Source organism: Microtus oregoni, unplaced genomic scaffold (assembly GCF_018167655.1).
Source record: "Microtus oregoni isolate MIOR12 unplaced genomic scaffold, Mior012 000061F_ref0000440, whole genome shotgun sequence".
NCBI lineage: Eukaryota > Metazoa > Chordata > Mammalia > Rodentia > Cricetidae > Microtus > Microtus oregoni.
In genome coordinates this window covers 4,662,598-4,680,395 of record NW_024543871.1, presented here as the reverse complement: position 1 = coordinate 4,680,395, position 17,798 = coordinate 4,662,598, and the positions used below count along the sequence as shown (strand labels likewise).

The window sequence follows — 17,798 nt, the reverse complement described above, 5'->3', positions numbered from 1 at the left end:
ATTTCGGGGCATAAGCTAAGCTAGCCATGTAGGCGGCCGGGGTGCTGGGGACGCAGCCCGCTGCTCTTATTACAACAGTATTCCATAACACCTGTTAATCATTAGTACCTCTTAACTTATTAACATAAACATTGTTTTACAAAAAGATTAAACACGTACTTCTTGCTTATTTGGTAATAACATATATATTTATTACTTATTTGGATCTAATATTACATCAGTTAACTTTTCTTAATTCTTAGTTATACTATGATTTTTATTTTAACCGAGTGGGTGTAATAATGGTTAATTAAAACAATAAAATACATTTTGCTTCTTGATTCAATTTATACAGTTATCATTCTCTTCATTCTGAAAGTAAAAGAATATAGCTTTCCAGCTTATTTTAAAGGTTGAAGTTAATCAATGAAAGACATTATTTATTTTTCAAACTTTAAAGACAAATATCTTTCTAAGGAAATATCCTCAATAATTAGGAAACTGGATTTAGTAATATACAGAAAGCATCATGGGATAATCAGATCTGATTGATACTATAAAAAACATAATTCTACACATTTATAAAAAGACTAAATCAAACAAACATGAACCCTAAATAAATCTGAATTTTGAACCCTTATAAAACATTAAACAAACAAATGCTAACTTAGTGAAGACTAATGTAAATCTGTTTATACATTAATATTAATACAAGACATGAAGCTGGGCGTTGAGGCTTACACTCAGCAGGCTAAGGGACTGCTGGGTGGTGGTGGTGCATGCCTTTATAATAACATCATTCGGAGGCAGAAGTAGGCAATTTCTGTGAGTTGGGAAACAGCACGAATCCCAGGACAGCGAGGGATACACAAAGAAATGCTGTCTCGAAAAAAAAAAAAAATCCTAGTTGAGGCAAAGGAATATGGATTTGAATAAGATCATGGTTTGTCTGAGCTAGTGAGATCCTGTCTCAAACAACAATAACAAACAAGAACATTTGAAAACGTAGAATGTTCTAAGTCTTTCTTTTACAGGAATTATCTCAGCATTAATTTAAAAAAATTTACATAGGACTGAGTAACTTGGAGCTCTCTAGAGATGGCTCAGGGGTTAAGAGCACTGACTGCTGTTCCTGAGGTAATGGATTCAATTACCAGTACCCACATGGCAGTTCACAACTGTCTATAATCCCAATTCCAGGGGACTTGACACGCAAGGCAAAACACTAACGCACATAACATAAAAATGTATTTTTAAAAAAAGACTGAGTAACATAACCAAGATTACACTATCAGTAATGAGAGGAATACAGTTGTAATAATTTCCAAAATATGTCTTAATTGTTGAATATCTATCTTATTAAATTAGAAAGCACTTTAAAAAATTGAAACAGATCTCTGCTGCATTCAGTATTTGGTTATCTGAAAGATTTTAGATATACATCATTTTAATACCTTTCAAAAGTTTGAAATTAAGTATAAAATAAACAATAGCAACTAACCTCACTTTCCAAGAAGAAAAAAACCAAAGTCTTAACAAGGTTGGCATTTGGACCTTGTCTTCCCCTTCTTTTCATTATTCCATCTTCTTCTGGATCTCTACGGCTGAAGAGCCTATAGGCAAAGAGAAATACTTATTAGAAAACTATTTACTAATCACAGAAATTAACTTCATATTCCATACTTAAGCACCTAACAAGAAAATAATGTAAACCTGGGTAAGGAAGTATTAAAGTATCAAGCAAATGATTAAAAAAAACTTTTCATTTCAGTTCTGATAGTCCTAAGTCCTTTGACTTCTCAAATTAGTCATAATAAATTACAAATTCTTTTTGGAAGCCATACATTATTTTATACAATTTCTTCCTTTCATGAAAGTAATACAATTACTGACCTAAAATATTTATACACCATATGATATTTTCACTAAAATGGAACATATCATTCCCTTTTCTTTCGGGAACATTATCTTAACACAATGACCATAACAGATAGTGTGGCTCTTTTTCTTTAGAAACAACAAGGGAGAACTAATGTTAGATAACAATTAAGATAAAACTAGTGTGCTTATTTCATACCAAGTAAATAGCCTATGAGTTACTATCCCCCAAATAAATGTAATAAAATCTTAACAAAAATATTAGCCTAGTTTGATTAAACATGTTCTCTTTCAAAGTCACTATAAAATATTTGCTTAATGGTTTCTGTGATCATATATCCAGAGATTCATCTGAAATCTTAAATAATACCATAAAAGTAAGAGAGTAATAGGAACATTTACTTTTTGTAGAGAAATTCTCCAGGTGCTACTGCTACTGGCCGATGAGCTGAATAAACCAGATGATAGACGTTTTCACAATCTTCTGCAGTAAGGACTTCTTCACTACTCCTAATAATAAAAAAACAATAATAGAGATTTTAGTAATATCATGACTCTATCAAAATTTTATTAACTTAATTTCACAAAACTGTCAAGATAAACAATTAAGACTAAATATAGGCTAGGTATATTGGCCTTTGTTTGTTATCCCAGCACTTGAGAAGGACAGGCAGGAAGATGACTCCTCAGCTACACAGGAAGTTCAAGGTCTGCCTGTGTTACCTGAAAAGAGGTAGGGAAGGAGGGAGGGAGGAAAGAAAATGGCAAGCACACAAAGCAAAATAAGAGTCAATACAGGAAATGAAAACTTTAAATGGTTAAGAGAATAGTGTACACAAACTCTCTCCTCTATACATAAACCTGTGTATCATAGTAAATGTGTGGTCATCAGAGAACAACTTATGAAAGTCAGTTTTCTGTATTTAAACAAGGTCTCTCTTGTTCCTTCTGTTTCACTACATATTCAAGGCTAGCTGGCCTGTAAGCTTCTGGCTGATTTTCCTGTTTCTGCTTCCCATCTGACCATAGAAGTAGATACATACCGCACACATGCAGTTTGTATGTAGATCCTGGACAATGTACTTGGGTTGTCAGACTTATGCTTTTACCCATGGTACAAATTCCTAACCCATGATTTACAAAGATTTTGATTGACTTTTTTTCTTTAAATAGAATTTAAATGAATATTATATCTTGGTAAGATTTTTGTAACTATATCTAAAACTACATTCTTTATAATTAGTGTGGTATACATTTCAAATAAATTGGGGTAATAAGCATCACCATTTTGATACTATTATAGTCAATGAGATAATCTAAATTAAATACTAATGATGGCTACTTTTGATATGTTAATTCAATATTTTTCTATTAATACTTAAACTTTACCACAAAGAATATATATTACAGAATGTAGGCATTTCAAATTTTGATAGATTTTGCAAAGATATTCTTTGAGGAATTTATACCTGTCCTAGTTTGCTCTTGAAACAATAATTACTGCAGACCATTTGTTCTCTTACAACACTGTATATGAACTAATTTCTACATATGATAGGCATCACAATTTTTAAAATCTTCCCCAGTGATATTTTTAAAAAGTGGGGAGGTTGGGCATTGTTGTACACACCTTTAATCACAGCAGCACTGGGGAGGCAGAGGCAGGTGGGTCTCAGTGAGTTCAAAACAACTCTGGCCTACAGAGCTAGTTCTAGGACAGTCAGGGATAAACAGAAAAACCCTTTCTTGAAAAATCAAAAGTGGAGAATGGGGAGGTGGGACACACCCACACTTTGAAGGTAGAGGTAGGTATATCTCTATGAGTTCGAAGCCAACCTGGTCTATAGACCAAGTTCCAGGACATCTGGATCTATAAATGTGCTATCTCTGCAAAAGGCTAAATATATTTTCATATGGATAATTTTTTTCTTGACAAATTTCCTATTAAATTTCTATACCTTTGGTTCATACATGGAAATTAATTACCAGGATGTAAATATCTAATGTTCTAATCTAACATTTGCATTCTTGGTTCCTTACAAAAATATTCTTAGTTTTTTTAATAAGCTGAATGACTAAGCTGTTTGGGGAACTGAAGTAAGTACATAACATACTAGGCAAGCATATACTATGGAGCAACAATCTCAGCCTCTTTCTACTCAGAGTTGGCAGACAGTTGCTCCACCCTGTCTTATTCAACATCCCAAGAGCTGGAATTACAGGTTTGCATTTCCACACCAAGCTTACTAGGTTCCCCCATCCCTTGATATAGCACACTTGACATAAAAAAAAACCCACAAAACAAAACCCATTTACTGACTATTTTTTAATCAAGGAACCCCTCATCCTACAATAGAATCCTGAAACATAGTCTATATTTTTATTTTGTTTATTCAAGGGACAACATTAGAATTTTTAAGTTACTATAGCATTATAAGACAATTCTGTTCAGCTACTCCCTATTTATTAGATAGAATTCTGCTTACAGCCCCGACACACAGACCTAAGAATGGAGCTCGCAATCTTGCATATACTGAGTAAATGCTCAAGCTCCTCCATTGGACTCAACCCAGCACCAATATCTACTCTTAATAAATTTTCAAAAATTGATTATACTGATTTTCTTATTAAGAAATGTTTGCCATTCTTATTAAGATAATTTAAACTAGAAATATTTAAGGAGATTATAGTTCTTTAAGTATTGTTTTGTTTAAAAGGCTTTCCAGCCCGAATTTTTATGTCCCTTATTGAAATTGACTAATTTTTTTTTCTGAGATAGGTCAATCTCCTGATGTTGCCCAAGCTGGCTTTCAAATCAGGTTAAAGAAATACTTCCTACTTCAGCCTAGGAGATATCTGCAACTAGTGGTGCACACAATTTATTTTAGATGTATGCTATCTGTTTGTATAATGAGTTTCGTATTCATTTCCAGGTATTTATTTATAAAATGTTTCTGCTATTATCAAGTGAGCACACTGATTTTAAGCATACCAACATACTATACAAGTACTTGCTAAAATACAGGACATGACAAATATTCCAGAAAGCAAAGGACAATCACTGGTGAAGATATGGCGGAATTGAAGCTGATGAGAGTGTAACATAACCACTGCATAAACACTATGATGCTTCAGCAGAAAATTAAACAATGAACTGAAAATGTAGCCTATTCACTTCCCAGCAACCGCATCCCTACAAAGTCCCAGAGAATTACTATACCATTTAGCAATTTCCTTTCTCGGTACATGCAAAAGGACTAAAAGCAAGTTCCCAGACAGTTAAACAACTATGTTCATAGATACTTACCTGAACAGTCCATAAATTGGAAACAGCTCATGGTTCCACCAACACATGAATGGAAAAATGCAACATGCTATATGCATAAATAAAATACTATTCAACAACAACAGGAGAAGCAATTCCTGATACATGTTTTTGTGTGACATGATAAAAGGACAAATATTATGAGTCTACTTCCATGAATGTCAATGAGAGGAAAATTCATTTGAGTGGAGAACAGAAGAGTAGTTGTGAGTATATGGCAGGAGAAGAATGAGCAATTATGTATTTAGTTCCAATATAAAATGATAAAAAAGTCTACAAACAGACACAAGTAACAGCTGCCGAACAATATAATACCTACTGTCACTGATCTTTATGCTTAAAATAGTCAAAATGACTTCTATGTTCTATATATTTTACTGCAATTGTTTTTAAAAAATAGAAGAGTTCTTTCTTCCTGTTTTCTGAACTTTACATGAAGAAACTAAATTTCTAGTTGGGGCAGGATTAGAGTAGTTCACATCTGTAGTCTCGGCTAGTTAGTTGGGAGTGTAAAACAGAAGACACATTTGACCCCAGGAGTCTAAGACCACTCAAGCAACATAAGGCCTCTCCCTCTGGTTGGTTGGTTAGCTAAAAATATTATTATTTAAGCTATTAAAATTTAGGCCTAAATGTATGTGAACCAAGTATATACTAATGTATTATCTAAATATCTATACATTAGTAACATACAATAAATATATACTTACTGTAAAACAAGAGTGAGTAACTTTATTGCTTGTACAGCAACATCATATTCTTTGTCAAGAGTCATAGACACAATTCTATCCTAAGAACAAAAAAATTAAAGTATTTTTATAGGAAAAGAAAAGTATTTCAAACTACAAATATTTTTAAATACTTTAAAGACTACTAACCTTGAAACGACTCGTAAATAGTTCCAGTTTGGAATTGAGTTCTTTGTTATAATAAAGTCCTTGTAGAGCAGTAAGACATTTGAGTCTTACTTCACCTTGCTAGAAGAAAGAGGAAACAATATATTCAAACTATATACTTCCAAGTTCAAAACTGCAGGATATATTTTCTAGTTTAAAATTCAAGCAGCATTTATTGAGAAATATTTGCTAATGAAAAATATAAATCAGTACAAAAGAGTAAGCAGTGACAAAACTGATATTTCTATAGGTCAGTTGATAATTTTTTTTTCAAAATTTATCATAGCAAAATAAGCAGCCTATTTCACAGCAAGTAATATTTAGAAGAATTACATACAAGAAACTTCTCCAAGGCTAATGAGGTGACTTAAGAATTAATAGTTTAAGGGAAAAATATACTAAAAACCAGAAGTCAAATTGTAAGGCCCAATTTAAGTAAGATACATGTTTATAAAAACAATAAAAATTAAAGAGAAACTGAACTGTAAGCCTGTGGCAGAATACTTGCTTAGTTAGCACAGAGCTCTGGGGTTTTACCCTCAGTACTGTAAAATAAAACTAAAAAAAAAATGTAAATATGTAAAACTCACATAACAAAGAGATTTTCCTAGTGCTCTATAGAATGTATCACCCATTAGCACTTACATGCTCCTAATTGTTTCAGCACAAACATAAAGTTGATACTGAGGATGAAAGCAGTGTCCAGGCTCAATAATCCAGGGGACTTTGGGTTAGAGACCAAATTTTATCAGAGCAGATAGAAACGAACAAGGGGGGAGGGGGAATGTTCAAGGGCTGTGGCCTAAAGAATGCATACATAGATATCTATTTTTTTTTCCACTGGATGTCTCTATATAGTCCTGGAAGTATTGAAGCTCACTTTGTAGATAATGCTGGCCTCAAACTCAGAGAAAGCCTCCTGCCTCTGCCTCCAGAGTGCTGGGACTTTAAGGTGTGTGTGGCTCAGATACTGAATTTATAAATGAGAATTGAAGACAATTAGACCAGTGCATAGACAGAAGAGTCAATGGGGGCATATCTTACCTTATCATGCATAGTCCAACCAACGTATTTTAAATAGCTGTCATTAAGAAAGGCATCACTATACATCTTCATCCAAATGCCAATCTCCTCAATGCATATAGCTCTGATTTCAGCTATTGCATCCCTAAATGGGGGAAGGGCAAGTAATATAATCAGTGCTACTATACTACCAGAGATATAGTGAATTCAAAAGATGTCATGTATTTCTAATCTCCAATTAATATGACACCATGTTAACCTTTCTTGATGATTAAAAAGATTTGAAAGGAATCATAGCTCCAAATATTAACATGTATACAGTCTAACTGGCAAAGAACAATAAATGTAAAAATTTTAAATTAAACAAATTTGCTTAATTGCACAGTTGGTTAAAGAACCTGTCTCATAAACAAAACCTTTACCTTTACTCTAGATTTGTGATTCTCAACCTTCCTTATGCTGCAACCTTTTAATAGTTTCTCATCTTGTGGTGAGAAACTATTAAAAAAATTGTCTCATTGCTAATTCATAACTGTAATTTTGCTACTGTTATGAATCATAATGTAAATATCTGTGTTTTCCGATGGTCTTAGGTCTTCTTTCAAAAGAAAACAGGGAAAGTAATAAAGCAAAATCATAATCTTCCAAGTATAATTACTTGATAACTATAAGATTCAGGCCAAGAGTAACTGATTTTAGCTCATGATTCCTGTTTTTAAAGATAAAGTCTCATTTGTGATGCTCAGACTTGTCTCCAACTCTGGGGCTCAAGTGATCCTATTCCTTTCTACTCTTGGAATTCAAGTATATGTCGCCCTACTTGTCTTTTACGAAGCCATTTTGAGTTTACTTTTTATTAATGGCAAGTCATTGAAAGCAAAGGATTAACTCAAAGAAGAAAGTTTTAGGAAATTGTAATAATCAATAAATATGATTAAGATAAGGGAATATAAAGTAAGAGAACAGCTGCCAAAGATACAAAAACACAAGTGTTAATATGGGAATATTATTTTTAGAAAGCATTAAATGGATTCAGAAAGTACCAGTTGAGGAAATGAGGCTGAATAAAAATGGAACCAATATTTGTAAATATGTTATAAACTGTGCTAAAATTACCTTTCTCATCTGCTAAAACAAAGTAATAAAATGAAGCATCTTACATTAATCTATCCAAATTTTCCCAGTGAAATTAAATAAAAGAATAAGGAATTAGCACATGCAATCAAGCAACACAATATACCCTGAAGCAATTTTGTACCCTTGCCAAACAATAGTGGACTACAACAAGTCAAGCAGAGTATTGCCATTTACTCAGAAAAGAAATATCAATGTCAGAGCAGTAAAATGAATTTTCTAGACTTTCTCAGTGGCAGAACTTAGTTTCCAACATTTATCTTACTATACTACTCTTTCCCTTAATTTGTAATGTCTAAACCACAAACACTCTTCACTTACCGGTATCTATGTACAAACACTCCTTTAAATATTGCATTCATCATATTTTCTATTTCATCTTGATTTTCCTGAAGCTAAAGAAGAACACACCATTTCTTTTGAATTACAAAGGAACACAACCAAAACACTTAAAGGCTGTTGTAAGTAACAATGTACACAGATTCCACCAGTAATTGGTGAATACATTTTTTTTGTTCTACTGGACTTAAGCAACTACAGAGAAAAAAATCAAATATTAAGCAAATAAAATCCCTTGATTCCTGAAATGTATGACTTAACATCTAAAATCTGGCTTGTAGATTATTTTTGTTACTGCATATGAATCTCCACTGTGCAATAACAGTTTATAAATTTCTACCATATAATGAGTATTCACAACAAAAAACAGGTAAGAAATTTTCATTCTTAGTCTGATGAAAAAGAAGTGTCATGTAAACTATGCTTGCTAAAAACACAAAAAAAGGTAAAATAAGTGAATATAAAAACTGTACTGTTAATAAATTGTTTTCAGGAAAGAAATACTGACTTGAAATAGTAAGTAACATTTCAATTCTTGATTAGTTTATTCCAAATGTACATATTTACTCACATATAGTATCATTTTATAGTTTTAGAATTAACAGAATATTGTTTTATATTCTAAGGAATATTATTTTATAAACATAAAATAAAATTTAAAATATAAAAACATAAATTTACAATCTAAGGAATATTGTTTTATAGTCATATTATAAAATTAAGTTTTATATTATTTCATGTGATTTTTATAAAATGTATTTCTCACTGCATAAGTAATATCTTGTATTTCCAAATGATGTTAAAATGGGCATGTATTTATATTCATTAATACAGTCAATTTTTCAATTTGTTTAAAATATTGGCCATAGACTAAGGATATACATTAGCAACACAATATTTACCTACCAGACCAGCTCTTACGTTACAAAGTAAACAAAAAAAGGGAAGAAGGACAGCCATGTAAGTAAAAGGGAAGTAGGAGGGATGGGGAGAGGAAAAAGAGGGAAGTGAAGGAAGTGAAAAAGAAAGCAAAGACGGGGAAAGGATGAAACAAAACATAACAATGCTAATATAGAAAAGGGGGTAATTTGTGACTGAGTCCAAGGCTTCCCACATGTAAGAAAGGCATTCATCAATGAGCTATCTGTGAACCTTTTGGCATATTTGTACTAAAATTTTAATTTCAAGTACTTTTTCCATTCATTCTATATAAACAATTTATCCAAGACTACAGGCATAATTTCTAGATAAAATATACTTCTTATTTAGAATGAACCTATCAAGAAAAATTAAGGTACAGATGCATCAATTCTTCATTTCAAATTACATGAAAAAATGAGGGACATAAAAATAACTTTGCCTTCAATAAATCTTTTGAAATAATTAACCTCAGAAATAGGTTTCATTAAGGCATTTTTACCCATGATTACCCCACAATTTGCCCCTGCACGTGCACATTTTCACCCCCAGAGTTTCCCTTAAATTCATGTGTACTTTATTAACCTCATTACTCTTTCTAGTTTCATGACAACTATATGTACACACCAATATAAAAATTTAAGTAAGTAGTTGTCTTTTCTTTCTTATTCTTCCACCCACTCCCCTGGAAAAAAGGCTTTCTCGGGAACTCACTCTGTAGCCCAGGCTGGCCTCAAACTCAGAGACCCACCTGCCTCTGCCTCCCAAGTGCTGGGATTAGAGGCATACACTACTACTTACTGGCTTGTCTTCACTTTTCTTAGCTTTATCAAATCAAATTATTTGAATAAGTAAGAAATAAAGAATTTAAAATTTTAGTTTCTACTTCTTCAAAAAAAATCCAAAGGGTCTGTAGATTATCATGAATCAACTACATTACATTTTTTTCTTGAACATGCAAAATTATAAGTCCCATTGTGAAGTAGAAAAACATTTTATCAATATTGAAGAAAAAACTTAAGTTACAAATGAAGCATAAAGAGATTTCATTTATCAATGTTTAGGATAAAACTAGCACTGAATTTCATTTGAAACTAAATTTGGTTAGCAAATTCCAATAAGAAGCTTTAAGTCATTTTACAAATGGAATTGACATTAACTATGAAATCTCATTTAATCCTATCAATAAATTGAGGAAGACAGACAGGACAAAAACTGTCAGTAACACGAATAATTCTTGGTCTTAGATAACTTTCCAGACAAGCCCAAGTCATCTTACTCAAACACAATACTCAAGAGTAGCCTACACAGAAAATGTACAATGAGGTATTGTTGACATGGATATTTAATAAAATTTGGAGTCAGGTGCATAGGCAATGTTTAAATCTTTCTTGGAACTCGGGTGCTGCAGCTCAGTGGTAAAGCATATACATGGCATTAATAAGGTCCTAGGTTCTATCCTCACCACGAATAAAAAAATAAAGAAAACTTTAAAAATTATCTGAAACTGGCAATTTATAATTAATGGTAACCGAGTTAGTTGCATATTAGTAGCCTAAATATTAAATATTAGAGTTTACCTCTTTACGCTTTTGCAGCAGGAGTTCTAGCCTCTCGTTGGCTCGTTTTCCAATCATTTTATTCCGTTCAGCCTCATACTGTCTTTGTGTATTATCCATATTAATGCTAAGATTTAGTGCCACATTTACCAAAGCGGTCATCAACTTCATAGCTAGAGTTTACAGGAGAAAATGTTGAAATTAGTTAGTATAATAGATGCAAACTTGTATTACCAAGATCAAATTACGAGAAATTGAGCAATATTCTGCTTTTTGACTGAAATAAATCATACAACTTTTTTCATAGCTGAAAGCAGCACATAATGTCTGGAATATTATGGGTCAGTAAACTTCCTACTTAATAGCTATTAAGAATTGGATTATCTACTAATTCTCACAAAATCCCACCAAAACAAGAGCTAAGGAAATTGAAACTGAAAGACATTAAGAAATCTGGCCTTGAACTGAAAACCTCAAGCAGTTCAGCAGTTATAAGCACTGGCTGCTCTTCCAGACAACCCAAGTTCAAGTACCAGCACCTATATGTCAGATCATAGCCATCTATAACTCCAGTTGTAGGGAATCCAAAGCACTATTCTGCCTTCCCCAAGCAACAGGCACACATGGTATATACAGACATAAATGTAAAAAAAAACATGCATACACATAAAATAAAGTACATTTTAAAAGTACAAAGAAATCTGTCCTATGTTACATATTTAGGTTCAACTGGAATTCAGAACAATGTATATACTAAGTACAGAACGTATTTACCTGCAAGTATTATAGAAAGTATTTCTTACAATGGTGTTTAAAGATTGTGATTTATCTTCTAAGAAAATCAAAGTTTATGTAATATTCATTTTACCATCCCTCTGCCTAAAGTAGGAAGAATCAAATACTATTTTTAAAAGAATGTTTGTGATGGGCTCTTAACACTATTGCCCAGGCTAGCCTAGGACTGACTATATAGACCAGTCTGGTCTCTAGTCTCTGCCTAATGACAATCCTCCAGTGTCAGCCTCTGAGTACAAAGATTATAGACACAAGCCACCATTCTCAAATTTAACTGCCTTTTTGGATTAAAGGAGTTTCTTAAGTATCCATTTTTAGTTTTCCTGTTGAATATCATCACAAAGACAATAATAAAATTGTCAAGAGACATAGATATGTACATATGCATGCATCAAGTAAAATGAAATGACAATTAACAAAAAGCTTTTTTAATGACATGTCCTCTAGATCTCTACTGTTTGTTACTAACTTGAGACAGACTACTTTCGTCTGGCATTTTTAATGTATTAATCTTTAATACAAAAATCTAATTCCGTCCTTTCTTTACCATATTCCAGACCACCTGCCATATAATACATTAAATGATATAACAAAGCAACAGTGTAATTTGATTTGTGGTTATTGGGCTTTTTTCTGTTGTAAGTTATTTAACACCTAGAGAAAAAAATCAAAAATAAAAATACCAATCAACTCTCAATAGTTCACATTGGGCAGAAGATAAGAAATATTGACTTAGAGGGTCACTATATATATATATATATATATATATATATATATATATATATATATATATATATATATTTAAAGTAGCACTCAGGATACAGAAGCAGAAAAGTTGTCTTTGAGTTCGAGGCCAGCTATGGAGAGTAAATTCCAAGCCAGACAGAACTACACAGTGAGATGTCGTCTCAAAAATACTTAAAAGAAATTCACAGTATTATTACTTGTTTCCTCGTTGATGGTAATCTTCCTTGTCTATAAACAAAGCGAATGTCCATAAAATATTTCAAAATACCAACCTGCCAGGGTGCTTGTGTGTCGAAATGCTCTGACTTGTGAATCAGACAATCCAGTAAGAAGTGAAATGACAGTATCCATCATGTACTCATCATATATGATACTATATTGACATTGCCGTACTAATACACCAATGAACTCACAAAAACTGGACTTGAATTTCTTCCACTGAGGGCCAGCCATGGTGAGTGGATAATCTCCACTATCCTAAAAAAAAAAGTTTAAAACAGAAATTCATTTCAAGTTCATAGCTTAGTTCATTTACTTTTAATGTACCCCAGCCAAAAGCATGAAAATACTATCTATCCTACTTTCTTTTTCAACAATGAATTCTCAAGGAAAGCAAAAGAATATGTAAAAATAGATGTATTCATCTTTGAACATTGACCTTTTACTTAAGATCAAAGTAGAGATTTTAATAGACCTCACTTTGATCAAAGTAGTTAAATATCAATTCTTGACATCAGTATTCCCTCATCAAAGTAGAACATTATTTTGAAAAGCACAAATGTATCTAGTAATTTCTTTAGACCAAACAAAAATTATACCTTCTGTTTTGAAGTAATAAAATTGTATTCTCAGCCAGTCAAATAGAATATATAAAACAAAAATCAGTTAAATTTTTTCATTAGAATCAAGACACCAGATAGTCAACAGGCATAAGCATCACATAATTTAACAAATGCAAAGTTGGGAATATAGCTCAGCAGTAGAACACCTGCTAGAATGAGTAAGGGCTTTAATTTGACCATAAGCATCAAACAATGAAACAAAATTCAATAAATAAAAGGAAATGTAGCTACTACAGTCGCCCAAAGTTAGCACTCAGGTTTTCCTCTGTATAAAAATGGGGAGCATTCATCATTCTGAACTAAGAGCCTCTAGAAATCATTAAAAATACATCCTAGACTGAGTGTTTAGCTTAGTAGTAGAGCACGTGTCAAGAGTAAGGCCCTGGGTTTCATCCATAATATGTATGTGCACATAAAAATATTTAAATGAATACTTAAAACAGATACCAATAATTTATAAAAACTGAAAAAGTGCTTCTGACAAGAAAAACCAAATGATTTAAAATCAATTTAATGTTTAACTTCATAATTAATTTATTTAACTCATGCTATATAGAAGTCCAACTGTGCTTGAGAATAAGGCCCTGGAATACTCAAATAAAAGGATTCCTTTTTGTTTATTTTTTGGACGAATGAGGATTAAACCCAGGGTCTAGATCATGTTAAATGCACACTCTTGACACTGAGCTACTGATGAGCTCATTTAGTTGATTATATTGAAATACAGTTGTGAGCAAATTGGTTTGCTGAGATTTTTTAATCATATTTCAAGATGATTAACTCAAACCCTTGTTTTCTTTTACTAAGAAGGTTCTAATTAAAACATTTATTATTGAAAGATTAAAAAAACACCATTGCTCATAAATAACTTCCTGCTACTAAGGGACTGATTAATAGCACTTAGTGGCATCAAAACCATTTTAACAACTCATCTATCTCTTAGAATGAGAGTTGAAAGCTTTTTCATTAGACAGAGCAAGAAAAAAATGACCAAATAAAACAAGTGAGACAAGTGTTTCTACTTGAAAATTCAAGTCATTTTGGAAGCGTAAAACTCCTAGTGCTGGAATACAGCTATGAATAAAAAAACACACACACAAATTTCAGTCCTGGAGAAGTTCTCACTTTAGTAAATTTACCAGTGATTTATTGGTAACAATACTTCAATGACATTACTGCAATAATCAATTCCAATATATCACTATTTTTTGTTCATAGAGTTGAAATATAAGGGTTTTTATGTAATAATCTATACATTCTTCATCTAAACTACCTAGTTACTCAAATACTTGAACAGATCTTCATTTTCCAATATTTCAGAATGTTATATTCTCAATTATTTGTTCCCAACTTTTATTTTATAGTAACAGTTATATTAAGTTCTTGCTATATGCACAGAATTTTAAAATGCTACGCAATTTTCAAACATCTTCAGAGCAGCCTTATAACAAAACTATTATCCCCATTTACAGATAAGACTGACGCTAAGACAACTCACCTGAGGTTGCATAGCTATCATCTGATGAATACCATAAGCAATATCTACAATATGAGCACTTAAAAATATGTACATGTTAAGCCACAATTGACATGAATAAAATTATTAAAACATTTAGAATGTTACCTCATCAAATTCTTCAGTCATTTTTCGAATTATCTCAGAGTTCTGCATATGTCTAAACATCTCTGCTGTGACAACTCCTGAAATTTCCAAGTATTAGAAGTTAATATAAGGAGGAAAAGAACTACAGAGAACATAAAACAGCACACCTATGTCTACACTCACAATAAAAGCATACTTCTTAAACTGACAGGTATGATTCTTCCTAGCATGATCACTTTGGAACACTACTACCTGTATTACTTTACTCATACCGATATACTATAATACAACCATCCCTCTGTATCCATGGGGAATAGGATACCACAATTCTTGGGTACCCAAGTTTCTCATGTAAAATTGTGCCATATATGAATACAACCTATATATAGTAAGTATCCTGAAGCTATGATACTGTATCATTGTTTAGCCAATAAGGACAAGAAAAAATTCTGTACTTATTTGGAACAGGCCATTTTTATTTTTTAAAAAATATCTAGATGTTATATCTGCTATCTATAAAAGGATGACTATATTAGTTTTCCCTCTTTAACATAAACAATGATACCATTTTAAAATTTGAGGATGAATGTGAAGACAAGAAAAAGTAATGTAACAGGCACAGTTCATTTTGACCATGTTCCAATACTGTGCACAAAACCACTATATACTGACATCCTCTCATCAGGCTATAGAAAGATAAGAGTCAGAAGTTATAGGTCTAGTAGTCTAGTGGTTGTTGAAATATGTAAAGGTATCTTCAGTAATAGGATCCCACTGTTACGTTCTCGAAGACAACTTGGAGCATTGGCACCTGTAATACTGGGGGTTTGTGGGTGCTGCTGGTCAACAATACCAAAAGAACTAACCTATTCCTAACAATGGGCTTTTTATTTCATAGGCTACTGAGCCTATGTTGGTTGTTCAGGAGAGGAATTGTTGCCCCGTTGTAAAGTATCTCCATTTTAACTCTTTTTATATACTTGTGTGAGAAAATGGAAACCTGCCACCCCCCCCTCTATCCCTCCCTCCCACCCACACTGTGAGTGCATGTAAAATTAAGATTCTACAAAGTAGGTTTCCATTATTATTTTTTCTAAAAGCCTTTAGTGTCATTTATTCTTTCCTGTATCCCCTCCTTTATCCTGCCCTCCCCTTTCCCAACCAATTTAATCCTTTTTTCTTATTACCTTATGTCCTTCATACCACTGTGTGTATACTATGTATACATTTACATCATTGTGTATACCATTGTGAACCTGGAAGATTCAACCCTACTGCCTAGTTTTCAGGAGTGCTACAAGGTGCTATGTTTATATACTATTGAAAGAAAAAAATAATCATCAGTCTTACCAGGCCAAATATAAAACCAATACTTGGCACCATTATGGAAAAGGAACTGATGGCTAGATGGGTCATAGGCCTTAGGGGAGAACCTACTACTGTCATTCTGGTAGATGGACAGAGTCTTAATGTAACTTCCAATGACTTCTCATTATACCCACAGATTGATTATTTGGAGATGGTGACCAACATACAGAACTACCAGCCAAGGTACAGACAATAAGAGACTACAGAATGCTCAGTCCTGAATTGAACATATATACTGATCTCCCTCCTCCCAAGATTTGTGTATCATTATGGAAGGACAGAAAGAACATGAGACAAAGGAGGTAGATAACAACAAGAAAGCACTGTTTTCTTATACATAATAAATTAGCTGTACATATGCATTCACAGTTTATCAGAAAATATTTACAAAACCAGGGAGAGGGAAAATTGGTTTCCTACGAGATTGTAGCCTCTAGTAATGTGACCACAGTCTAGCAGAAAGTCACAGAAGAACAATATGTTGGGTGGGTAAGGAAGAGGATCTGGGAGGAATTGGAAGGCGTTATAACCAAAGCACAATGTATAACATACTCAAAGTTCTAACAAACTAGAGGCTATTATTTATGAGTTTTAATCCCTAAACTCTATTATTCTATACCATAACATCTAAGCCTATATCTCTTCATTATTTACCTTCTCCCTTTTTTTCCACTTCATTGCTAAGCCAGATGCCAAAAGTAGGAAATCTAATAAAAGACCTTAAACAATATAAATTGCTAAGTTTTTAGATAAATTTCATAGTGAATACACCTTTGTCAACAGACTTTCTCTCTTGCTTTGTTCTTTGCTTTTCTCCTTATACATTTTGCAGATATAATGCAAATAATTCACTACCTTGACATTATTTTCCATGAGAAGGGATAAATTCTTTAAAAAAAAAACTGGGTATCTAAGAACTTATGATTCTAAAATAAATATACTTTACCTTTACAGCCCGAACACTGAATAAAAAAGTTGATAAGGTCAAGAAGTGCTATATCTCGGTCATGCTTGTATGATTCTATCCAGTCATCTACCACCGACTAGAGAGAACAAGAAAAAATAAAAAATCATTAGTTTTTACTGATGGTCTAAGAAACAATTAACTCTAATGAAAAGCCATAAAATTCAACATGATGTAATACCACATCAATTTTAAAATATTCATTTTAAAATTGAAAGTTTGATTTTAATTTTAATAGAATCAAATTTAATAAAGTAACTGGCTGATAATATAAAATAACCACCCACCTTCTAATCATTCATAATTATTTTTTTAAAAAAACTGGGCCAATGAGATCACTCAGTAGGTAATGGCCCTTGTTGCTCAGCTTAGAAACCTGAGTTCAATTCCCAAGAACAAAACAATATTAGGAGAGAACCAGTCCCAGC

At 32.5% G+C, this 17,798-nt stretch overlaps 1 protein-coding gene across 1 annotated transcript in view; it reads right to left on the bottom strand.

Moving 5' to 3' along the window:
- Nucleotides 1-17,798, bottom strand: part of Stag2 (stromal antigen 2) — a 133,670-nt gene that overhangs the window by 38,715 nt on the left and 77,157 nt on the right. Inside the window, 10 exon segments of the mRNA XM_041639915.1 lie at nt 1,481-1,592; nt 2,260-2,367; nt 5,893-5,972; nt 6,061-6,159; nt 7,123-7,246; nt 8,557-8,630; nt 11,073-11,224; nt 12,866-13,070; nt 15,060-15,136; nt 17,353-17,449. Of these exon segments, the coding sequence (XP_041495849.1) occupies nt 1,481-1,592; nt 2,260-2,367; nt 5,893-5,972; nt 6,061-6,159; nt 7,123-7,246; nt 8,557-8,630; nt 11,073-11,224; nt 12,866-13,070; nt 15,060-15,136; nt 17,353-17,449 (1,128 nt within the window).